Raw genomic sequence first — 26,997 nt, 5'->3', positions numbered from 1 at the left:
CACACCTAATAGAGGAAAATCTGAACTAGTAGCGGACACCTTAAAAGGAAATTTTAAATCAAATAATAAACTAGCAATTCCTCGACATGATAATATAATAAATAATTCCGTACAGACCACTAACCACTCGGTAGTCCCCAAATTTAAACCAATAGAAATTAAAATATAATTAAAAACTGTCAAATAATAAGGCCCCCGGTAAATATGAGATCCCAGAACCCTTGCTAAAACATCTAAATCCGGAAATGATTACCATCCTAACTCAGATATTTAATGCTATGTTAAAGCTAGAATACTTTCCACAACAATGGAAAGTAGCTAAAATCACGTTTCCCCAAACCTGGAATAGACGCAGCTAAATACCGGCTAATCAGTTTATTAAGTATCATATCTAAAAGTTTTGAAAAATTACTCCACTCGCGCATAAAAAATACAACAAATAACAATCTAATATACGAACAGCTCCAGTTCTAACACAAACATTCCACCACACATGAGTTACTTCGCGTCACTGACAACATAACATAAGGCTTTCAAATATTTTTAGACTACAAACAAGCCTTTGACCGAGTACACCACCCCAATCTCATCCGCAAATTACTTAAATTGTATCTCATCTGCAGATTACTTAAATTGTATCTCATCTGCAAATTACTTAAATTGTAAACTCACACAAAACCACTTATTAAACCGCATATTTTTCTTCACAATAAATGGAATAAATTTCACACCAAGAAACATACATGCCGGCGTGCCCCAAGGAAGTATTTTGGGACCAATCCTGTTTCTCCAATATATGAACGATATCCCTCGCACTAATAACACCATGCCAGTAATATACACAAACGATACAGCCATTATTGCGAAAAGCAGGAACACAGATACAGCTACTAAATTCATACAAGAACAATTACACAGAGTCGAACCCTGGCTCTCTAAGTAGAAAATAAAATCGTTTACTTCAAATAGGACGTAGTTCTTCTAAACAAAAGCATATTGAAACTAACCTATCCCCTTTTGCAACATTAAAACACGTCCACACTCACATAATTACATTTAAAATTCTGTACTCATCTATTTCGTTGACCTATTAGCATTTCAATAAGTCCGAGGTGCCATATGGTAACGAATGAACGTGCCATTTCCACTTCTATTGGGTAACGTCTAAATTCAAAGCTCATTGTTTTAGTAACCTTTCTCGAGGACATTCGAGATTTTCTTGTGATGACGCAGAGCATAGTTCTCTGCGAATCATAAAGAATTTCACCTTATTTTCTTGACACGGTATAAGCTAAAACGCCTATGTCAAATCTATAGGTACGAGCCGTTAAAGCAACAAAGGCAACATATTTATCATGAACATTTTATTTTCGAAAAGGGAAAAGTGGTTTTTAGGCTATTTTCTTCACTTTAAAGGGTCATATGACGCTGTGATGGTCATATTCCCTCACTGCATATAAACACTGCGCAGAGGTTTGGTATTTTATGGGGAATTTTGCCACGCAATTTAGCGATGAGATACTGTAACCTAACCTGCCGGCCAACATTCTAATAGTTGATTTTCCACCAACGGGAGTCGAACCGGCTAACCTCGATGTCAAACCATGTATATTTGACTCCTTGACGGTCATGGCTACCAGGTGGGCTTGTTGTTTGAGAAATCCTTCTATAAACTAGTTTGATGCAGCTTTCCATGCCATCCCATCCTGTACTAACCTTTTCATTTCTACGTAACTGCTACATCACACATTTGCTTGTCATATTTATACCATGGCCTACTCCCTCCGTTCTTATCGCCTACACTTCCATCAAAAACCAACCGAACAAGTTCTGGGTACCTTAAGATATGCCCTATAATTTTCTCTCTTCTTCTTGTCAAATTTAGCCAAATCGATCTCCTCTTCCCAATTCGATTCAGTATCTCTTCCTTTGTGATTCGATCTTTCCATCTCACCTTCAGCATTCTTCTGTAACCTCACATTTCAAAAGGTTCTATTAGTTTTCTTTCTGAGCTAGTTATTCTCCATGTATCTTCTTCTTCTCCTTCTTTTCCTACCGCTTTTCCCACACCTGTGGGGTCGCGGGTGCGATTTGAGTCGCACATGTGGATTTGGCCCTGTTTTACGGCCGGATGCCCTTCCTGACGCCAACCCTCTATGGAGGGATGTAAGCACTATTGCGTGTTTCTGTGGTGGTTGGTAGTGTAGTGTGTTGTGTGAATATGAAGAGGAGAGGGTTGGGACGGACACAAACACCCAGTCCCCGAGCCAGAAGAATTAATCAGGAGCGATTAAAATCCCCGACCCGGCCGGGAATCGAACCCGGGACTCTCAGAACCGAAGGTCAGTACGCTGACCATTCAGCCAACGAGTCGGACAGTTATTCTCCATGTATCACTTCCATACAATGCCACATTCCAGATGAAGGTCTTCAAAAACGTCTTTCTAATTCCTATATCAGTGTTCGAAGTGAGCAAATTTCTTTTCCTGAGAAAGCCCTTCATTGCTCGTCTTACTTCTGCCATCGTTACTTATTTCACTTCCCAAGTAACTATATTCATCTACTTCATTTCCTAATATGTAATTTTGTGATGGCTTGACTTCGTTCGACTGCACTCCAGTACTTTTCTTTTGGACGTGCCGGGCTGAGTGGCTCAGACGGGTTGAGACGCTCTCCTTCGCACCCAAAATTGGCAGATTCTATCATGGCTCAGTCCGGTGCTATTTGAAGGTGCTTAAATACGTCAACTTAGTGTCGGAAGATTTACTGGCTCGTAAGAGATCTCTGCGGAACTAAACGTCTTCACCTCGGCGTCTCCGAAAACCGAAAAAAATAGTCCTGATTGTCTTAAGATGTGTCCTATCATTCTATCCCTTCTTGTCAAATTTCGCCAATTCATTCTCCTCTCACCAATTCGATTCAGTATCTGTTCGTGATTCGACCTATCCATCTCACCTTCAGCATTGTTCTGAAACACAACATTTCAAAAGATTAAAAGATTCTATTCTCTTTTCCTCTGAGCTATTTGTCGTCCATATTTCACTTTCATACAAGGCCACGCTCCATACAAAAGTCTTCAAAAACGTCTTTCTAATTCCTATATACAGGAAATTACGTTATTTTTGGCTTGAAATTGTTTATTTTCGTCTTGTACCTCTTCCTCAAGACTCTATCCATACCATTCAGCAATTTATCCCATTTCTTATCTACGATACGAGGCTTTTCAGTATCTCGTCAGAAGTATTGATCTGTATATAGCAACTCTTCTAGAGATAACAGTTCGCAAAACAAAGGTTGACGCATTCTCTTATCGTTATCTCACCTGAAATGCCCTCTACAGAGGGACATACAATCCTCACAGGCAGCACAGTTTCAGCAGAGGTCGTCCACAGAAGCAAGGTAGGTGCTGCACTTAGTGTTATTATTATAATTTCTACTGTTCTATGTGCTCGGAATTCCACGTGAAACCCCGCAGGAAATGCGAACTTGGAATAACTCCCTCCTGCCCTTCTGTCCACAGTCATGCAAGACCAATAGTTTTCTGATCTGTACAGGGGAGTGTCTCATCACGGGCCAATCGAAGTAAGGATTGCTTTATGTTGCCGAATAGTGACAGCAGGTCAGTTCTGGCGCAGCTCTCGTGCGAGAAGTTTCCGTAAAACCAGCACTAATAATAATAATAATAATGTCGTGTGGATATTTCTAGCCGAGTGCAGCCCTTATAAGGCCGACCCTCCGATGAGGGTGGGCGGCATCTGCCATGTCTAGGTAACTGCGTGTTATTGTGGTGGAGGGTAGTGTTATGTGCCGGGGATGTTGGGGACAGCACAAACACCCGGCCCTCGTGCCTTTGGAATTAACCAATGAAGGTAAAATTCCCCCACCCGGCCGCGAATCAAACCCGGGACGCTATCATAGCTCCGTACTTTGTCACTGCATACGGTTTGGCAACACCGATGCCTAAATAGCCAGTGCTGCCGGTTCTGGTACGGTGAGTATTACAATGTTTTCAGTGTGAGATTTTTCGAATATCGGAAGTATATTACCTCCGTGTAAGTGCTACAAAGAAAGTTATTCGTTGTGAGGGGAGAGTTATAGCAACACTGTCTTCTCCGTCATACTTACCCTGCTGTCTCTGACGCACCAGGGGCTCTTAAAACACTATGCGCCCGCCGGTAGTAATATTACTACCACGCAGCGTGCGCCTGAGTGCCGCTGTTAGTAATTCTATAGTCGGCAGATCAGAAGAATGCACATGCCCGGTGAGGCACGGGGCGAAGGGGTTTTCACCAGCAGAGCCAGTGACGGAATGGTTACCATAGCAACTCCACTACTACCCAGCGACTTTATATTATCTTCTACTGGCAGCTCTTCGCCCTTGACAGTTGTAATCCAGTAAACTGGAAAGTGTGAGTCAATGTTTTCGTGCAGCAGATAAGAGCCGATCTGTCTAGGCAGAATAGGAAGTTTGTGCTTGCAGGCCACATTCCTCATTCTTGCATTCTTCTCATCACTACACAGTACTACCATGATCTTTGAAATTCAGCCACTCGAAAGCTATTCACGTTATCGAATTAGTTTTTGCTTTGACGTGTTGTCGATTTCCTTTACTATCGTTAGGTGGTGTTGTCGATCGATAGTGATTGGTGGTGGAACTTAGGGACGATGTTTCGTAGCCACGTGCGCTCAGTTAGATCTTACGTAATTGCTGACATACGTTCTCCTCGCGCGCTCCGGTTAGATAAACTCATATTTATGTGCGTGTGTTCTAATGATAGATTATACGACTTCACAGATTTAGAAGTGTAGTGAGGCAACAGTCTGCAATCATCTCTCAAGTAGTCGATTTATACTGTATAATTATTGAGATATGGATCCCGGACCTTGTACAAGTAAAGGAAATCCTACGCGTGCATACAGCCCACGGATAAGTGAACAGTCGATAGTTTTTAGTCACTGAATAACAGAATTACACATTGTTATTCCCAATACTTAGCTTTGGTATGGTAACACTCAAAACATTCTCTTATCCAAAGACCTACGTCACATTTACGACAGTATATATGGTTATCATTTTCTTCACAGCACGACCGGTGTTATGTTTGGACTTGTGGTAGCAAACCTTGCACGTACGCTGCGCGTGTCCTTCCTTCTTCGCGCCTACTGCAGGTGTTCTGTGTGGAAAATGATCTCTACCTACTAGCCTTTCCGCAGTTGATGCTCGTGATTCTTCAGTAATTTCGGCCCCAATACTACTCACCAAATCAACCGCTACATGTTCACAAAATTTCGAGGGATAGTCCACTCTTTGTACAATATGTATATAAATTTGTTAATTTATAATACGAAAACTGACAGAACTGTGATTTTTTTCTGATAGTCTAAATTACGCCGGCACAGGGTAGGGTTGCCATCTTGAAACGTCCGGGCTCATTTAAATTGCGAGCATGGATTGCCGAGCACGGAGCCCTTAGTCCTGGTATTGCTTCCACTTACTTGTGTCAGGCTCTTCATTTTCATCTAACCTATCCCACCTCCCTTACTCAACTCATGTTCTTTTCCGACCCCCACGGTATTAGAGCAAAGTCCTTCGTGGCCCTTATCTTTCTTTGGCCGATATTTTCATTTTTCGAAGTGTCGGACCCCTTCCATTTTTGCCTCTGATTAGTGCTATATAGAGGATGGTTGCCTGGTTGTTCTTCCTATTAAAACAATAATAATCAACACCACCACCTTTTATCTTGGTGCCTCCATGGCTCAGGCAGCAGCGCGCCGGACTCAGTGGATCAAATACGGTTACTCCATGTGAGATTTGTGCTGGCCAAAGCGGGATTGTGGGGCAGGATTTCCTCCAGGTACTCCGGTTTTCCCTGTCATATTTCATTTCGTCAACTCTCTCCTATACTCTTTCATCTTCATTGTCTAAAGACAATGCCTTGTCCATGCAACCATTCTTTCCTGTCCTCGTTTCATTTCCATAATGGAGACTCTGTGCCAAGTCCTGAAATATTTATTCCTCGATCGTCCTCGGTCTCCTTTCCCAGTGATTTTTTCTTCCAGAAGATTGGTAAGAAAGGTATTGTGTCTCAAGATGTGGTCAGTGAATTTAGCTCTTCTTCATTGTATGGTTAACATCAGTTATCTCTTCCCCTGAATTTCGTCTAGAACGCTTTTGTTCGTTCTCTTTTCAATCCATTCAATCCTTAGCATTCGTCTCCAGACGCACATCTCAAACGCTTCCAGTCGTTTCCAAACCTCATCTCTCATTGTTCAAGACTCACAGCCATACAATAGCACACTCCATACAAAAATCACAAATTTCTTCCTAATTCCAAAATCTAAATTTGCACAGATTAAAAGATTTCTCCTATTACTAAACGCCTGTTTGGCAAGTGTTATTAGCCTTTTGATCTCTTTGCTGCACCTGTTGTCATTGGTGATCAGGCTTCCTAGATAAGGGAAAGTGGTGACTTGTAGAGTCAGTCAGTCAGTCAGTCAGTCAGTCAGTCAGTCAGTCAGTCAGTCAGTCAGTCAGTCAGTCAGTTGGTGAGTTAGTGAGTCAGTGAGTCAGTCAGTGAGTCAGTCAGTCAGTCAATACATGTAATTTTATATATGTGGATATGGACACGAAAGAATGGATTAGAAATTAACACAAGCCAAACAAAGATTATAAAATTTAGGCGTGGAGGGAACATACTAAAATCCACATTTGTGGCAATTATCGCCTGGAACTGGCAAACTTCTATAAGTAGCTGGGACTAACTTTAAATGTAACAGGGAAAACCTTCAGCAAACATATAGAAGAAAGATGCACAGCCGCGGTTAAAGCGATCTTCGATGTAAAGAAAATTGAGAAACTCTCGCTAGAAATAGCTATGCGCCTCTTTTATATTAAGATAACACAAATTGTCTGCTATGCAGTCAGTAAGATATGGCTCTGCACTACGCCTGCAAACGTGAATAGAATGGAGGCAGTTAAAACAGCATACTTAAAACGGGCCCTTGGTCTCTCGAGGACACGACTAGTACAGATCAATGGCCTAGAAAATACAGCCGCATATGAGTGGAGACAGGGACAGGAAAGCTGCGAGCATTCTACTTAATTCAAGCGAATAGAAGAAGCCTTACTTCGCAATGCGGCTCACGGCTTCCACTACACGATCTGTGGCCAAAGAGGATTTCAGCGCTTCTGCACTCCCTGTGGACAGTATCACACTATTACGTGTAGCAAGGACTAATTCACTAGCGTACTATGCAGATGACAGGAACTTTATGTAATTGTTACGTATTTGTGCACAGTGTGTTTAATAAATCCTCACAAAATTTAGGAGATCGTTGACATGTACTCACTAGGTGGTCGAACATTATCAAGACTATAACCGGTTGAACATCTCTGGTGCAACAAGTCTGACTGAGGACCAGAACTGATCAGTAGCCTCCTCAGAATTGAGAGAACGGTAAGAGAGATATTCGGGAGTGACGAATACAGCAAAGAAAACTTAGACGTGAACTCAGAACTTCCGAAATTAGTTCCATATCCATGATACTCCAACTCTCATTATTTTGGGAAGCACAAAATATAGGCCCCATTATTGTCTCCAACAATCTGTGAGGAGACTATAACAGAAGAAGAAGCAGACATGCCAAATTGACTTTATGTCGCCCTTTAAAAATCATATAACCTGTACCGCGTTTAAACTCGTGATCCTGGTATCTGGATAACATCAATCTATCAATGATCCACTGCACGACCTTAATCAATTTGCCTTTATATTTTATACATTCTATTTCTTCTTGTTTCGTTGAGCCCCGAGGAACACGTGGTTCCTAACGCTGGTGAACCTTCTTTTTAGACACGTATTCCTTCATCTATGTACTGTGGGTTGCTTTCCACTCCCACTCCAGGAGGTAGTGTTTTTTAGCTGTCCATGACCGGAGAGTGTCAGATGTTCTGATCAGCATTCTAAATTCGTCGCTGTTGAATATTCACTTGGGATCAGTTTTAAAATTTTTCTAGGTCTTTTCAAACCAGTTTAGACCATTTTTAACTTGTCCGTTTCCCTCTAGAAATTGGGTTCAAGATTATTGAGGTCAGTCTCTTGTTGTCCATTCTGACTGTGTGACCGTAGAAGATAAGCCTCCTCTTTCTCATGGCTAATGTTATGCTCTCTAAATGTTGGTAAAGCTCGTTATTGTGCCTAATTCCGTATTCACCTCCTTCTTTAATGGGGCCCATGATTTTCCTCAGCATCTTTCGTTCTTTCAGTGAACCAGGTATATGAGCGTTACAGGGTTTGTCATACTGATAATTAATTGGAAAAATTTCGATGTCTCGCACCATTGCGGCTACTGAAGTTAGCTGATCAGATCGTCTCACAGACGGATTGAGAGCTCCAATAGAAGAAATAAACTTCTCTATGGGAGAGACTTGAACAAGGACCTCGGAAGTGACAGGATCTCACCATAACAAGTACGCTACGGTAACATTTCTCGGTAGGACTTTGAAGCCCGTCTAAGCTACGTGCAGTTTTAGCAACATCACCTTGTAAAGCTCAGCTGAATTCGCCCGCAAAGCGATGTGATTGGCTAACTTCAACAGCTGATAAAATAACAAGGGCGGGAAATATCGAATTAATTTCTTCAAGTTATTTATTAGTATGACCAACACTCTAACGCTTATATACTCTATCCACGTTGTTTCCGACCGCCCTACAGAGCAATGCACTTTATATCAGCTACAGTTCGAGTAAGCACACTACAGCTGTACATTCAGCCGGAAGTAGATTAAAGCTATGGATGTGTTTCTTAAATTGTTATCATAGTAGTTACAATGGGTCATTAATCTAACTAAAGTACCATCTAGGTATTTTTAGCAATCTTACACTGCTGTGTTTGATTCCCGGAATGAACATTACGCTGATAGTTTGACTGTCTGATACTAAGGTGCAACACGGTCAACCAAAGTTGAAGTAGGAACCTAATTTCATAATATATTCAAAGAGAATGACCTTGAATTCGTTTGAATTAGTTACTAAAACTGTGGAATTCACGTAACTAACCTATATGAATTTTAGGTCACACTTACTTTCGGATCGCAAACGTACAAGTTGAAAAGAACAGGACATGAAACTGATCCTTGCGGTAGACGACTTTACAGCAACTCCTGTTGTTACCGGTAAACCCTGGATCAAACTTCCGGTTTAACGTAGTACGAAGACTGATTAATTTAGGGTGGCGTTAGTATGCGAGGAGGTTAGGACTGGCCAATTAGGAGCTCAATTAAGGTACGATCCCGGTATTTGCCACATGTAAACATTAGAAACTGTTCAGACCCACCTCTTGGCCTACCCATGGTGGACTCCAATCCACCATCTGTAACTTTACAGCTACACATCCAACGGGGCATCATCACAGAAAATTTGTCAGACGTGTTCAAAAGCTCGGATTTGTGAAAGAGGATTACAGCCTTAACACTTTCTCGACCATCGGGACTTACAAGTCCCACCCTTATGACATTGCATTCACATTTTATTATTAGAACTTGGATGGTACTTGACCCTTGGGACTTGCTAGACCGCCTTCTGAGCAGCAAGCAGGATACTCGTAGATTGAGTACTGTTTAACAGATGGCAGTTAAATAGTTATATCTAAGCTGTGGTATATACGTGGCTATCGGGAAAAGTGTAACCAATTTATAAAATTTGTATTTCCTTCCGGGGCAGTATAAAGAAACTTATGGAATTATACTTAGGAAATATGGGTGTTTAGGACAAGGATCGTACTGGTTTATGAAAAGTATTTACTGCCCAAAAGGCCTCGTGATTCCCAATATTTTTTGTTAAATAACATTCAGTATGTTTTATTTACAGTGTACTAAAATTAAATTTAAAAATATTCAACATCAAATATTTTTATATATAGACTAATGGTGAATAAAGGGTGAAAGGAGCTAACAACAGCCATCGCCAGCAATGTATTGAAATAAATGTGCTGACAATCATCTCCGAGTAATACGGTGTTTGTTTTTGTTGTCCGTGAAAAATGAGTGTGGTGAAGTAAACTTTATGGAGCGGACAACTTTGCAATGAGATTTTCTGTGTACAACGTGGGAGATATTTCTTTTTATGCCAGTTAATAACCAACGTGTGGCGTGCCGCAGTTAATCTCAGATAGCCTTCGGAGCGAAAATAGTAACAGGACTGTAAATCAGAGTCAATGGCCCCGATATTAATCATACACCTTTGTGTATTGCATCATATATCAATATTTCATTTAAACATTCCAACTTCATGTATATTGGAAAATGTCCTGGTGGACACCTTTATAAAAGGACCACAGCTGCGTCGGGATTTTGTGGAGCAGATTTTATTTTACATAACTTACAAGACTTGAAGTATCTCTAGATCTGTTAAAGATATGAAGCCAGTGCTCAAAGAAAGTTGTATATCCCGTTTGGCAACTTTACAGGAATTAAAAAGAATCCACGGTTCTACCCCGTCAGGCAAGCAACGTAATGCTGAAAACATGCTAGGGATATGAACTACAAATTTTAGGTAAATAAAATATAATAAAATATGAGAATATATTCTTTATTTATTTCTGAAAATTACAATCCCTTTCTTAATCATCGTTATCTGGTCGATAAGCTTAGCAGTTTCCCGTTTTCTGCCACTACGAGCGATAATGTGAGTCAATACATAGTTTCAATTAAGCCATCAAAACTACATTCGTTCTGGACATTTTTCAAACAATCAAAATATACCCGAGGTTATTCACCCAACGAACACATTACAGAAATAATTATGTAAATGAGTTAATCTAAACGAAAATGGGTAAGGAAACAAGCGATTTCAGGCAGTTTTTCCGGAGCTGCATTCAGACCGGAAATGATTTTCTAAATTTGTTTTTTATTTTATCTTGATAGAACTATCCAAGGCTGACAATTTGAAACCTATCCGGCCCCTTTAGCCTTTCAACTTTCGCCTCAATTGATGAAATTGCTTAACTTTACGTAGTATGAGGACTCCTACTTTGTCTCTTAAGTAATGACTGCAACATTACAAGCACTGTGGGGGTTAGCCATCCCTACGGGTGAAGATGGGGAGGGGTGGCATATAAAAATAATCGAAAATAGTGTCAAATCCGTAGGTTTCGGGATCGCTGAGGTGAACAGAGACACTCCGCTTGTTGCTTAAGTCAAAGTTCAACCCCCATCGCATGGGGGTTGGGAAGGACTAAAAAAGGCCAAAATGGCCCCATACTATGGATTTGTGTATATGCGCACCCCTCTGTGTGGAAGGGGGGTGTTTGAAAATAGGGTGAAGTGTCTGTCAATGTCACAATAACGAAATCCACAGAAACTCACTTCATACATAATTAACAGGTAATAAAATACCTAAACGAAAACAATGAATAAAGTGTGAGGGTTGCGCCGGGTAATATGGCTAGTAAAATATATTCAGGAAAAATAAATTAATACAGCGAATGGTTTCAAAGGAAAGGTAAGTTTTTTGTGAGGTAATGACCTGCACTATCACTACACTAAGTAAGTCAATGCACTACTACTAACGAAACGTTTTCATTCCGTCGCTGAAGGGGTACGGAGGGCCTCATAGATGGTAACACCAGGCCAGGAGATTTGTTACGGTGAAGGAGATGTTCGGAGAAGGTGAGGAGGTTGGCGGCCGTGGCCCATACTTTAGTGCAAGGTAACTGAAAACCACGGAAACCCATTTGCAGGACAGCCGATGGTGGAGACCAGCCCCTCTCCACCTCCCGATTGCAGAGGTGTAGAGGCGCGGTGATCAACATAGAGATTCAAACGCTGAAAACAATATGAAAGTATTAAGACTTTGGTCCATAATTACATATAGAAGTGCATTAGAACCTCGTAAATAAAATTATATTCTTCAGATTTTTTTTTTCAAAATGGCTTTTTCCAAATGTTGTCTCATAAAATTATCTGGATTCTTCCAAATGAAATGGCGTATAATTCATTACGATACGCTACTCGTAAACATTTTATAAATTCGTTTAGGTAATGCACAAATGAAAAATTTTACAACTTCGGGCAAGCTTCTATTTGAAGTTATCTATATCTCTAACCGTTTGATCTAGAAGGCTGTGGTTTTCACTAATTTGTTCCAGAATTATGTGTGAGAAGCTATAACAAACACTCAGATAATGTTGACTAGGGACCAAGCATATTTTTTAAGACTTTCGCCTGGAGCGTGGCGTTGTATGGAAGTGAAACATGGACGATAACTAGCTCAGAAAAAAAGGGAATACAAGCTTTCGAAATATGGTGTTACAGAAGAATACTGAAGGTGAGATGGATAGATCGAATCACGAATGAAGAGATACTGAATCGAATTGGTGACAGGAGATCAATTTCTCTAAATTTGACCAGAAAAGGGTCAGGATGTTAGGACATATCTTAAGACACCCAGGACTTGTGCAGTTCGTTTTTGAGACAAGTATAGGCTGTAAGAACAGTAGGGGTAGACCAAGGTACGAATATGACAAGCAGATTGCAGCAGATATAGGATGCAGCAGTTACGGCAAAATGAAAAGGTTAGCACAGGATAGGGTGGTATGGAAAGCTGCATCAAACCTGTCTATGGACTGATGAATCAAACAACAACATCGACCAAGTTTTCTTAGGTGCATACATGGTTAATTGTTTGATCTTCGAATTGAGTTTCTGACAATTGACCTGTTTCCACATATCTGACCCACTACCTCATGAAGTAAACAAGTTAAGGCGATCATTTATTTCTGGGAGTGATTTTATGCCTTAATGCAGCTACTGAACTAGAAAAAAGTATTTCGTTTGATTGATTTCGAATTTAGAGCAATTTTAATGACGTTTTGCTAAAGTATGGGACATTAAAAATTAATGCATTCCTCTGAAATTTCTAAAAGACGGTGACAAAATTTTAAAATGCACTCTGAAAGAAATCTACACCTTCCTGCCGACACACCCGATGGTATGATATACACAGACAGGAAGTTCAAAGATTAGCGCCCTTTTTAACTTACAAATAAATAGCAAGCCTTATATTTTGGGAAGTAGGAATCTTTCTGCGGATTGTAATAAATGTCAGCATTTCACCTTGCGTCAGTTTATTAAATTCCAAAAATGGTCCTTAGGATTCCAAGAAAATAAGACAATTACTGCGAGATTAGGAATTCCAAAAATTGGTGTCAGCTTCCTCAAAAGGGAAAAGGTGTTATCTTATGTAAAGAAAACGTTTCAGCGAACTGTTGGATAACGCACCATGATGGCCTGTCTTGCAGTGACTGGCGATGACCGCTCACGTCGCAGCCAGGCAGGTCCCAGGGCATTGCCACGACGAGATAAGAAGTCTTTCTCATGTCCTGGGATACTGTTCCTACGGCGAAACCCTGCGACTTACAAGACACCATGCCTTACGAAGCTCCATCGCCCAGTCATTGCAAGACGCTGGTTACACAGAGCACGAAGAGGTCAATGGATTGTCCGAGAACGGCAGTACCCGTAGGATTGATATGATAGCCTTCAAAATTAACAACAATGGATATATTATTGATCCTACAGTTCGGTTTTAATCGCACGCTAATCAGCCCAGTGAAGTACACGAGGAAAAGAAGAGCATCTACGAACCCAACTATGTCCTTCTACCGACGTGAATACGTACTGGATAACATCGAGGTTATAGAGCTCAGGATCGGTGCAAGAGGAAAAATTCCTAACTTCTTCGAAGAATTCCGATCAAGATTCAAACTATCAGAATCGTTGACAAAAAATGTGGTCTTCAAGGCCTTGAACGGTTCACTACCCATACTGAAAAATAATTTATATAGTCATAAATGTATTCAGTATACTTTGTCCTCATGGGAAACCTCCTTATGGGGAAGTGTTCATTCTTTGGTGCTAATTTCCGCCAAACATTATGTTAGTAAAATTAAAGAAAATAAAGGAAAGAATTAGCAGATAAGACACAAAGGCTTGTACAGATAACGTTTCTTTTAAAACTAATTGGCTGTGAGCTTGCATCCGGGAGATCGTGGTTTCGAATCCCACTGTGGGCAGCCCTGAAGATGGTTTTCCGTGGTTTCCCATTTTCACACCACGCAAATGCTGGTGCTGTACCTTAATTAAGGCCACGGCCGCTTCCTTCCAACTCGTAGGCCTTTCTTATCGCATCGTCGCCATAAGTCCTATCTGTGTCGGTGCGACGTAAAGCAATTAGCAGGTGGCTAAAGTGAATATGTAATGTTTACTCCACAAAGTGGCGAGGGGCGGGGGCGACGTTCCCTTCTCGCCCCACCCCCTAATCGCCGCTACTGTTTGGTAACACGCCAAAGATGCAGAAAAGGAAATTTAATAACGTGTTAATTTATACACGTGTAGACATACCACGCGATAAAAGAGTTGCTTGTATGAAACAAACACGGTACTGTTCGGTGAAATACTTGTGTAGACGGCATATGTCTGTTTGGAGCTTCGGTTGCATTTCGACCTGGCAGTCCAGTTAAAAGTAATGTATGTGTATTCATCGCTGCTGAACACACTAGCCATTGTCGATAAGCAGACAGTAAATACAGTGCGGCTGTACCCTACACCAGCCTAGAAGTATGCGGTCGAAAACGATGTTTACTAATGCAAGGGGTGATTTCGACCGGTAACGCTGAGTAACATGCTGCGAGTGTGACTTTGTTTCTTATCTCTTCATATTCTGACATAACCTGCCCGCTGGCAGTCGTTCCCCTGTTAAAAGTAGGTGGTAGACACCCCACACACTACTTATGCATGCGGGACATTTATAAGTAGAAAATACGGCGTCCGGGAGCCACCTGGTATATATATCAATTCACTTCATTCTAGTTGAGTACCTAGGGAAACGTTGTAATAGTCACTGGTAAAAATTGCAATACTTTAACCTTAATGGTTCCTTCGATATTGGGGTACCTTTTCTGTCAAATTAACATCGTGAAGATGGGGCTTTTCCACTCCCCTTACATTGAGTTAGTGTCTAGACACCGCCACATTGTGTGAAGCGAGCCACTGTCAGTACAGCCTGCTCTGGACACGTCGGACAAACTCGACACTTACGTCAGTAGTGTCAAATTGGTCAATAAATCACGACAATTTTCTGTTTCATGAATGTTACTAGAAGTATACCTTGCGTTACAGGAAAAATTCTGTAACTTGTCAGACTTCAAAGAATTTGTATCACAAACGTGACAATTTTCTGTCAGACCTGAGGTTTATTCTATCAGTCTCTAGACGTATTATCGACCATGCACAATACAGGAGAGGTTGGCGAGATTGCCCACCACACAGCGTGAGTGCAAGAATGACCATGAAAAAACGAGAAAGAAACAAAGTTTCGGAGTACGAACTGCTGTGTGATTTAAAAAGAATTCAAAAATAAGGATTCTGTTACTGATTAAGATTATTTTTCACTAAGGTCCTGCTTCTTCAAAGAATGATAAGTGTTGACACTGCTGTTAAGGAGACTTAACACATAAGTTAACAAAATGGCCGTATCAACAAGAATTGTTAACTCTAAGAAATTGTTAATACTTGTGGTAAATTAACATGGCAGGTGTTAAACCTCAATAGCTGCTAAAATTTCAAAAGCGTTAGGATTTAGAAGACGTAAGTTCGAAACTTTCTTGCCCTTTGAAGACTATTTATAAACTGAAGAAGTCGGTGGACGACCCGTAATAAGAGAAAAAAATTCTTAGTGTTGTCAGACGAAAGTTTTCAACAAAGATATCTAATAACCAAGGTCATAATGAACAAGAAATTGAAAATAGTTTAGAGTTTTCAACAGATTGAAACTTATCAGTTTCTCCAGTGAGCAATTGCTTAGAGTTCTTAGATATTATGCTTCAGAATCTTTTCATGTAAATGTAGGCGATTATGTTTATGAGTGCAACAAATGAGTGCCTAGAATTCTGCAAAGAATTCTTGCTGCCATTGCAGCATTAACAGCATTAACATTATTTTCCCCGCAGTAAAAGAATGCCCAAAAATCATTCAAGACAAATCAATTATTACATTTTCCCGGAGCCTTAAGATTTCACTCATATAATAATATATTGTGATATAACAGTTCGTTCTTCCATTTTCCAAGCACACTCACATACTTCCAAATTAAATGTATAAAACATTAGTCTCATATTCATCATAATTACGTTTTTGTTGCCTCTTATTTTGTATCTTTACGTCTTAGCGGTCTCCTCTAACCATAACCTATAATAATGTCAACCATGTGTGACAGAATGCTATTCCAGTATACCGCTAGGAGCGTTTTATGTACAGAAACAAAAGACGCTCACTGCCAAACGCGTTCAGAAATCTCACGAAGACGTGTTAATTTGTCTTTAAAAGTAATTGTACCGTAACAAATGTTGGAAATGAGTTCGTGAAACAGTGGACTTTTAACCGAAGTGTTAAACTAATAACAATTGTTAGTTAACCCGCGAGTGGTCGCTATATGAGATTTTGTCACACATTATTTTTATTGTGGTATTACTTCACAGTAATGAAAGGGAGGTGGCCGTTTCCTCGTCTAGCTGAGTTTATAACTTTCGTGAGTAGAGCGATTCACATTTGAAGGATAAGCACCCCCTCCCGTAGTCAGAACAAAAGTTCCTATGTGTCCGTGCGCGCTGCGTGAGAGATTCTCTCATCGCGCGACCAATGATGTTGGTGTTATGTTGAAGTGGAGCGGGAAACTTACTCCTGTTGTACGCTTTAGTATTTGTATTATGAACACGTCTTGTTTCTGAAAATGTTATTGTGTTTAGAAACCTTGCTTTGTACGTAAATATTACTAGATATAATGCATGTGTGAGATTTTGTTTTTTACAACTTCAGGACGGAAGTTATTTTTATATACATTCAATATGTTATTTTAAGTAGTAATTTGTGTCTTTAATAAACGTTTAATCATATCCAGCTCCATGGCGAAATGTTTAGCGTGCTGGCCTTTGGTCACAGAAGTCCCGGGTTCGATTCCCGGCGGGTTCGGGAATTTTAACCTTAATTGGTTAATTTCGCTGACACTGGGGCTGGGTGTATGTATCGTCTTCATCATCATTTCATCCTCATCATGACGCGCAGGTCGCCTACGGGTGTCAAATCAAAAGACCTGCATCTCGCGTGTCGAACTTGTCCTCGGACACGCCCGGCGCTAAAAGCCATACGCCATATCTATCTCTCTCTCACAGCTAATCATTTCATTTATATCTAAATATATATAAGGTAGAACCTGCGTTTCATTTCAGTTGTAAATTTCAGCCTTACGCCCCACAAAACTGTGAATTAAGTCATGTTTATTTTAATGTGAGAGAAAGTCTCACGCGCGACCACTCACGTTAAAGTTCGGCTAGCGACCACTCGCGGGTTAACATTTGTTAAGCAAAATTTAACACAGAGTTGAAGAATCCGGTTCTAAAACTTGTAACAAATTATTTTAATTTTTTCAACCAGCGAATACAACATTTTGGATTTATAATAATTTAGAGGTTTTGATATTAATATAATCTGAATTCATCTCATATGTAGTGAACTGTTAACTATAGCCTTCTTTTTCCCCAGCCGACTCATTTGACGTGACGTTCACGCAAGCATTGGCCAGGCTTTCAGCTGAAATGACGAGACATTCACGCGCCGTTTATATTTTGATCACCCCTGCGAGCTTTTGTGAACAGAACATGAATCTGGATGTTTACAGCTAACCTAAGGACTTGTACCGTAATGTTTTGCCCAGTTGTAGCCTCTGAAAGCACAAATATTTCGTTAGGTGTCAGTCATTCAATTAGTTATGGATCCTGGCTTAGTAAAGGCCAGTGAGAGCAATGCTATTGCTGAGTTAATTAAAAGTGTTTTAGATTCGGAGGACAGTGATAGCGATTATTATAATCCATTCATTAGTTTATTGGTATTTCATTCTTCCTTTATGGGAGTGGCCCCTCCGCTCTACTAGGAGCTCTTAGGCCATTGATACATGGTTTTCCTTTACATTTAGTGTTTGTCTGGTGGGCTTGTGTGCTATATCACACATTTTATTACAAGTTGTACAAAAAAAAACATATATACAGTGTGTGTCATAATTTGTAACGCAAATTGAAACAGCTGTAAGTAAACGATACTAGAAGCAAAAACGTCTTAGTAAACACGGGTCCACAAACGAGCCGATTGCGAGGAAATTCAGAATTTGTGGTTATCGATATAAGATGATCCCCTCTACCAAGTGCCAACAGTCTCCTTGAGGCTGGATGAGCGGGTAGAGGTTAGGGCACTCTATTGTCTTTGGGAAAGGAAGTGGTCCCCAAAGGCGGAAGAACCTGCATTCGGATGCGAAAGGCAACGGGAAACCACTGCATTAAATATTCTGAAGAATATCCCTGTAACTTCATATGGAATGGCTCTGTTTAACGTAACATTATTATCCGGAGTTTCTATTCCCCAACTTGGATCACCGGTGGGGAAGGGGGTGCTTTGAACGCTGCTATAACTAGAAAACCTGGCAGTGTGCGCATAGTGCGAACTGAAGGACAACCGAAGTTGGCACAACTGCAATTCAGAAGATGCTTTCCATGCTGCAACATCACGTTCGGAGCTGGCTATGTGAACCGGCAACCTCCGCCAGGAGAAGGCTTCTCAAGGAGAAGAAGAAGCCATCACGGACTTAACTCTGTGTAAACGTCATCCTAGTTAGGAAAAAGTACCAGTACAACATTAAGATATGTTCTTAGATACTTTTTCTAAAAATGCAGTTGTTTTTAATGAACGAGGAAACAATCTTACTTACTATGTTACATGCACTGAAAGTGACGTCAAAAGTAATGTTCAATATGTCCTCCTTGTGCCCAAATCGAGGCAATCCTACAAAATGATACTGCACAAACGGAACATATTGAGTCACATCAGCGAAGTTTCGCATTGAACGTGTGGTGATCGTCTTATTGGGCCATACATTTTACCAAACAAGCTCAACGGATGGAATTACCTTCTTCCTTTGCGGCATCATCTTCCCGGATTTTCTGGGGATGTTCCCTTACGGCAACGCCAGAGGATGTGTTACGTGCTTGATTGAGCACCGGCATGTTCTTCTGTTATCATGAGATGGCCGGAGATGAATTGCGCGAGCAGGACCTGCACAGTGGCCTGCAAGGTCACCTGATCTGAACCCTTTGATTCTGTGTTTGCGGACCATCTTAGGCCTAAATGTGTAGTGTAATATAATGTGGTTAATACGGTTGAAGAATTGAAGCAGGGACTTGTAAATAATTGTCAAGAATTCAGAATGATTCAGGCGTGTTTGAAAGACTAAGAAACTCAATGCGTTGACGAGTACAGGCCTGCATCCCGATACAAGAACAACACTTTGAACACTGTATAGTCATTGTAACATATTGTAACATGTAACATACTAAGTAAGACTGATTTTTTGTTCGTTAAAACAACTGTACTTCTACCAAAGTATCTAATAACATTTCTTAACGTTGTGAAAATGGGAAACCACGGCAAACCACCTTCAGGGCTGCCGACATTGCGGTTCGAACCCACTATCTCCCGGATGCAAGCTCATAGCTGTGCATTCTTCTTTAGCATCCCATTTCTCTGGTTAATAAATTTTCTGATACTGCTGGTACGTAACACACTGATATATCATAGCATTCCAGCTATCCAGTCCCTACTCTGTGGCACTGACTGGAATGAGCAGTGTGCACACTTACATGAATAATGCTAGAGGAGTATTCATGGCTATCTGCGGCCTGGTCATTCCACCACTGGGACTTTGGACTGTTAGATGGGCAGCGTTAAAAATGAGAAAATGTTGATAGAGTATTTTATATGATAACATTGCTTTTAATCGCTACATTCATACTGACGTTTTTGTAATGACCTATGTTGACTGCAGGTAGGAAAACCACAAAGACAGACTTTCTGAGAATCCCGTAGCGAAGCACGGGTACATCAGTTAGTATTAGACAACTTTTCTGTGGATTTTCGGGATTGGAGGCGGTACCCTTCTTCCGTGTGTCTTGGTCGAAAATTTTTCTCATGATTTTTCGCTCTTCTTTTAGGATATTTTCGAGCCCGCCCTTTTTATGAAGCATTAGAATTTCCCCTGCATATAAAGCCTCAGGTTTGATTACAATATTGTAATCTTTGATGATGATGATGATGATGATGATGATGATGATTGTTGTTTAAAGGGGCCTAACATCTAGGCCATCGGCCCCAATGATATGAAATGAGACGAAATGTAATGACAAATTAAAAGTCCCAAATCCCCCACTGACCAGAATTCAAAACGCGAGGACGAAGAATGAATGGGTGGATATGAATTTGAAATAATCAGTGTTTCCTCGCCGCAACGCCCCACATTCAGAGAAACTGACGTGATACAATAATGTTACTGACCAACGGACTCCTTCTATAGCAAATACTGAATGGATGATGCTTGTAGTCTGAAGGGGTCCAATATCCAAGTCATCGGCCCTTCATAATGCTACTTATCGCTAGGAAAGTAGAACCATGTTATTTGCTATGTTGCAGTACTAATGAAAAGAGCGTAGATTCCACACATTATGGTACTACTCAGAAGGTAATGAAATTCGCAAATGTAATACAGACCTATGGTCTTTCGTACACTGTGGTGCCATTTACAGTCAACGCAAACCTATCGTGTTCATCACATGCGTGTACTAACCGCATGGACTCGCACTGTCCCGTGGTGTTCTGCATATAGTGGGTACTAATCATAGGCAAGCCAGAACCATGGTGTTTCTGTAATGTTTAATATTATTATTACTACTATACAATTTGATTTCCTTTACGAGAGGAGTGAATTCATATCACTCACTTGATTTTCCCGTGTTGGAACCCACAGATAACACGGTGCTCCGTGTTCCAGGTTTCGCAATGGGCTTACTTGGCCTCGGCTGGATGGAGTGGCCCGTGTGGGTTGCTCTTGCTCTTGCTGCCCTCTACAAGCTGACAACCTGGAACTACAACTACTTTACAGTCAGGGGAGTGAAGACCATGAAAACGGTGCCCTTCTTCGGTTCCTTCGCGGGTACTACCTTCAAGAAGCAGTCGTTCGCCTCGTTCATTGAGGACTCCTGTAAAAACTTCAAAGGAGAACGTTTTGTGGGTATATTTGAATATCTTAACCCCATCCTGGTGATCAAGGACCCTGAACTCATCAAGCGAATCACTGTCAAGGACTTCGACCACTTCGTAGATCATATACAGAGGATCAGTAAAAATGCCGACCCACTCATGGGAAAGAACCTATTTTTCCTCAGAGGTAAGTTATGTTGGTAGTTCTTCTGTATAAACGAAACTATAATTGAGGGGACTAATAGCAAACTCGGCAATCTCCACTTTTGTATGTTTTGAGATATAAGCCAGAAACTGTTTCAGGTATAGTGTATGCCCATTTTCATAAAATAATATGCACCTATATCCGGAAATATATTCTAAGCCTTAGGAGATAATGAGAGACTAATGTATTGCTCAGTAGTCTGGAAAATAGCAATTCAAATTTGGAGATTGCCATGTTTGCTGTGGCAAGGAAAACATAGAAATGGTTTACCGTTATGCATTGGTTAAGCAATATCATATTTTAATATATTTCACACACTTAGAAATCTTTCCTTTCACACTATTTAGTCATTTAGTTCTTCAATATGGCCTCAAGAGTCTCGTTAATTCTTAAATTCCTAAACAGATTTTAGCCACTCATAGCATTTAAATATGAGTCCCAACACCACTAAGTCATGTAATTCTTCAATCCTGTCGCCCAATGGCTCTTCATTGCAAGGAATAGCTTCGTTCCCTCCACACTTAGGAAATTCTGGCAACGATTTAGAGGAATACCTACAAACTAGTGATATAACGTAATATTATTAGCAGAAATGATAATATCATACACAAGCTTTGCAATACCTTATGAAATTTTGGAGTATATAATGTAAAATAGAACGAACCTCAAACACTTCGCTACATCTCTTTTCCACGTCTTTGGTGTCCTCCTTGCATTCCTTGGTGATACTGGAGACAATGGTAATTGCATTCCTGAATGCTCTATTACATAGTCATGTTACGATTGTAGCACAATCACGTAAGAACTCATATGAAAAAAACACACAACATCAAAACATGTTCTCTACTCTCTGCGAGTACAGTAGCTGACTGTGTCACGTGACACTGGTGCTGTTCAACAATTGGCTCTGATGAAGAATGCCGTCTTTGCAGTCTAATATTGTCTGGAGATTGCCGTGTTTGCTATTAATCCATAATATCCTGTCTTCGTAAAACAGGGAGAAAGTCAAGTATGCTTCAGAACGTTTGAGGACACGGAAGATAACGCTTTGAACTATTATTATCCACTGTCAGCTCAATTTCCTTCAAGAATGGAGATTGCCGGCTTTGCTATTAAACCCCTCAGTATTGTCTGACTCATACTTATTTTTTCTCGTTTTAGATATACTGTACGAACATCAAAATTCGGTTCATTTCGATTTCCATCAATGTTTATATGTTCGTTTGTACACATAACCCAGAAATTCGTGGATCGAACCACGCTCTGCTACCAATGTAAGGTATCCGCTCATATGTGTGGTTGTAAAGAAGAGAGAACGATAAACGTTTCAGTTTAATACGACTTCACGGGAAAAAGGCTTTCCAAAATTCTGTATTTAAATTCGGGGATAGCAAGGTTAAAAATGTCCTCCGTTGGTATTGATACACGTGCTCCAGGGATACATCAGCGCACCCAGGACTCAGTGCGACGGAGGATTGATGCATAGGGAAAATGGAAGATGTCTGACAGTTTGAAGTATGAAGATATCGCTCAAAGAAAGACAAGGGCCATGAGGGGCGTGAAAGTGAAAGACTCTCTAGGCCTCGTAAACCTCATACCCTCGAGGTCGGAAAAGAACAAGAGTTGACCGAAGGAGGTTGGATAAGATAGATGAAAGTGAGGAGCCTGGCACAAGTAAGTGTAAGCAATGCCAGAGAGGTTAAGGAAGCGTGGTGGATACCTCACATTCCTGGGTGCCCTATTAGCCTCCTTTTGTGGCAGGTAAGGAATATTGTGGGCGTATTGTACCGTCCCGAACCACAGGGAGAAGGATAAATACAATATGATGTTACATTAGAGCACAGAGGAACGATGTTAAACACTAATCAATATGTACGTACACTAAACAAGACAAGAGAAGCTGTCGTCTGATATCATGATTATGGTTTCTGTTTCTGGCATGGCCAGATATCATAACTATTTCCCATGCCACGCAACACTTGTATCGCATACATTTGCGCGTGGAATGACTGTCGTTTGTTTCCCTCTGCCAACAACCTGTCTACTTATCAACTAAGATAAGCACTAACTGACCTAGGGCGATAGCAGTGCATTCTATGTGGGCTAGTGGTAAATAACTGAATTAATTCGTTTGACACTGGTGGCCGGTGTGTCCCTCGACCACTCGGTTCCCATGATAGAGATTGCTCTAGGACAATAGTACCACATTCTATATGGGCTAGTGGTGAAGAGTTGAATTAATTTACAATTACCGGCTGGTGTGTCCTTGCACCACTCTGTTCTCATCATAGAGATTGCTCTAGGACGATAGAACCGCATTCTATATGGGTTATTAGTGAAACTGTTGAATTAATTTACCACTGGCAGCTGATGTGTCCCAGGACCACTGTTATCTCATTATACAGATTATCGTAATGGGATAGCGTTCTATGTGGGCTAGTTGTGAAAAGCTGAATTAAGTGATTAATTTACCACCTTTTGCTGCCGGCCGATGTGTCCCTGGACCACTTTTCTCATGATAGAAATTGTTCTAGCGCATTCTATATGGGCTAGCAGTGAAAAGCTGAATTAATTTACCACATGTTCCTGCCGGCTAGTGTGTTTATGGGCAACTGTTCTTATTGTACAGGTCTCCCTAGGGCGACAGCTTCGAATTCTAGGCGGGGATAGTGGTGGAAAACCATTTCTGTTGATTGGTTACGTGCTGCTAATGACTAAATGTCACATTATTCTGAAGAGGTAGCGCCTGCAGATCGAGGGTGCAGATGTCACAAGTCTCCGCCAATGAAATGGCTGTGTGTTGTGGATGTGTTATTAATTCCAGCGGTTTTGCATACGATTATAAGACCAACTTGAATGATTTACTGGAGTTGCATCAACGTCACGACTTGCTTTCATAGTGTGTGAAATGTGTGGCCGTGGTGTTAAATTGTTTATTCTGTTGGGGTTGGTAACATGATTCCTAGGAATGACGTCACAACGCCTTCTTTTTCGTTAACCAATAACAATGCTAGTAGTTACTTCAGCAATGGAAAATGTCGTCTTTTATAAAAGTAAATGTATTTCTGGGGCGGGCTGTTGGGTTTCTGGATCAAATAACACATATCTCTTCCCAAATGGATCTCGCATAAAATTTCATCATCTACATTTCTACATCCTTGTAATTTTATTAGGCGTGCGTGGCATGGGATACATTTTTCATTGTTACGTTATTAATTTGTCAACGAAGATAATTTGACTTTTTATATGCCTGCATGTACACTGAAGTCTTTGAGTACTATTCCGGAGATTCTCTGGAATGCAGAGGTGTAAGAAGGTGCGGCATGATTGGGTGGAGGGAGAAAAGATCAAATTTTAATTTACAATTTTATAATTTGACTTTTTTCTTTCCTTCTTGAGATTTTAAACTATGTTAGATAATAACAAATAACAATTTGATATACATAAGGGGAGCTCATACACTCTAGAAACAATAGTCATTTCACGTTTAAGAGTAATCAGGTACTTTAAAGAGATGAGTTAGGTAGCTCAAAAGTTACAATTACAAAGAGCACTATTGCTCCAATCAATTACAAGTGAGGAGACTGGGCTCCGCAATTTACAACATTAGAAAGAGCATATTTGCTTCATACAATTTTTCTCTAGGAGACTATTCTCCAGTATTTACAAGATCCAGGCCTCTTAAAGACACAATATACATTTTGCAAAGAAACAAACAGTCGTCATCCGATCAACAGTCTACGATACATTTAAATCAGAAATTGAATAAGAGAAGTTAACTTGCAGAGGAAATAAGTGCCCATTCTACATGGCCTTAGTAAAAATAAAAGGTTGAAGTTATTGGCCGTAAAGCACTTGCACTCCTTTGACATTCACTTGAACATTATTAAAACTCTGTGTGGGCTTATGGCCCGAAATTACTGAGGTGACTAGATGGAAAAAAACATTTAATTACAAGAAAAAAAGTTAAGGTTTACAAACCCTAGTCACCTCATTACCAAGTTGAAGGGGAATAAACGAGGGTCCCCACTCGTTATTCCCGAATTTAGATTTGGTCCTTAAACCAGATAGAAAGCTTACATTACCAGATTACATTACACAAGAATTTTGAAATCTTCCCCTCAAACTAGTTTTCTGAGACTATTACCTGATTACAACATGTCTGCCTTTACCTTGAGCTGGTGGACTTTCCGGAGATGGATGACGCAGGCCAACCCCTGCCTCCTCTACGAACACACTTTACTGCTGGACTGGAGTGATCGACAACATGGCCCAAAAGGCCCCAGCTTTTATAGAGGAGAGGAAAGTTCCAGAATTCACTCGGCGGAAGCCGTGAACACACACACAATTTATATTGGTTGATGAAATAAATTTCAAAAATTCCTTATTGGTTAACTATTAAAGCCCGCTGGAAGAGATAGAAGTGCTGATAAACTTAAAACACCAAAACCAATATACGTACAAGCAATTCAATTTTACCTACTAATGATTACAACATTTCTTTTGAAAACTCATTGGCCATCCTCTCACCAGATGGTGCACATAAGTAGACAGTAGAGACATCTAACGATAAACATTCAAACTTCTTCCACGAGAAGTTTCACAGTTCGAATTAGAGATGGCCTTCTAAAAGGCGCTCTTTTTAAATGTACGGAGTTGGTATACCTCCGGTACAAGTATCATGAAAGATTTTAGTCTGCTGACGATACTTGGGGATGAGAGTTCGTCTTCGAACCTCAATCCTTGTTCAAGAGCGTGCTAGCACAGTTCTTTTGAAATTGTTGAACTTTTGTTTCTAGGAGAAAACTGGCATGACCTGCGATCTACCGTTAGTCCCGCTTTCACATCCAGCAAGATGAGAAAAATGTTGGTCTTCATGGATGAGTGCGGGCAACAGTTGACAGATTATCTGCAATCGGAGATCGACAAAGAAGGACCAGGTAGTATTCCATACTTATTTATTATGTTTCAGACAAATTTAACGCAATAATTAGAAATAAATATATGTGGTTTAACTGTTACAGCGGAGTGATTACACATACAGTTTTTAATGGGATTGCCCCTTCCTCACGTGCCTGACAAGTTGTTGTTGTTGTTGTTGTTGTTTCCACCGTCGGTCCATAAACTGCTTTGATACAGCTCCCCCATATTCATTTATACATAACTACTGTATCCTACATGTACTCTAATCCGCTTGCCATATTCATACCTTGGTCTACCTCTACCATTCTTACCGACTACACTTCCTTCAAAAACCAGCTGAACAAATCTTGGTGTTTGATGACGTGTCCTATCATTTTATCTCCTATTCTCGTCAAATTTAGCGAAATCGATCTCCTCACACGAATTTTAGTCAGTGTCTCTTCATTCGTGATTTGATCTACCCATCTCGCCTTCAGCATTCTTCTGTAACACCACATTTAAAAGCTCCTATTTTGTTTCTTTCTGATCTGGTTATCGTCAATGTTTAATTTCAATACAATGCCACTCTACAGACGAAAGTCTTCAAAAACATCTTCCTAATTCCAGTATCAATGTTTGAAGTGAGCAAATTTCTTTTCTTAAGAAAGGCCTTCCCTGCTTGTGCTAGTCTGCATTTTATGTCCTTTCTTCTGCCACCGTTAGTTATTCTACAACTTTAATCTACTTCCCTTAAGAC

The 26,997-nt window shown here is 40.5% G+C and overlaps 1 protein-coding gene across 2 annotated transcripts in view; it reads left to right on the top strand.

The window, feature by feature from the left end:
- The window catches only part of LOC136857418 (cytochrome P450 9e2), an 82,083-nt gene that overhangs the window by 10,757 nt on the left and 44,329 nt on the right, over positions 1–26,997 (top strand). The window contains exons 1-3 of one of the 2 annotated variants that reach the window (XM_067136068.2): positions 3,302–3,399; positions 20,925–21,320; positions 26,138–26,278. In XM_067136068.2, the coding sequence (XP_066992169.2) occupies positions 20,933–21,320; positions 26,138–26,278 (529 nt within the window). In that variant the 5' untranslated portion in view covers positions 3,302–3,399; positions 20,925–20,932. Of the gene's footprint in view, positions 1–3,301; positions 3,400–20,924; positions 21,321–26,137; positions 26,279–26,997 lie in introns of those variants that run through there. The other variant, XM_067136069.2, reaches the window with a different exon arrangement.

Source organism: Anabrus simplex, chromosome 1 (genome assembly GCF_040414725.1).
Source record: "Anabrus simplex isolate iqAnaSimp1 chromosome 1, ASM4041472v1, whole genome shotgun sequence".
NCBI lineage: Eukaryota > Metazoa > Arthropoda > Insecta > Orthoptera > Tettigoniidae > Anabrus > Anabrus simplex.
This window is presented reverse-complemented; position numbering and strand designations above follow the sequence as displayed.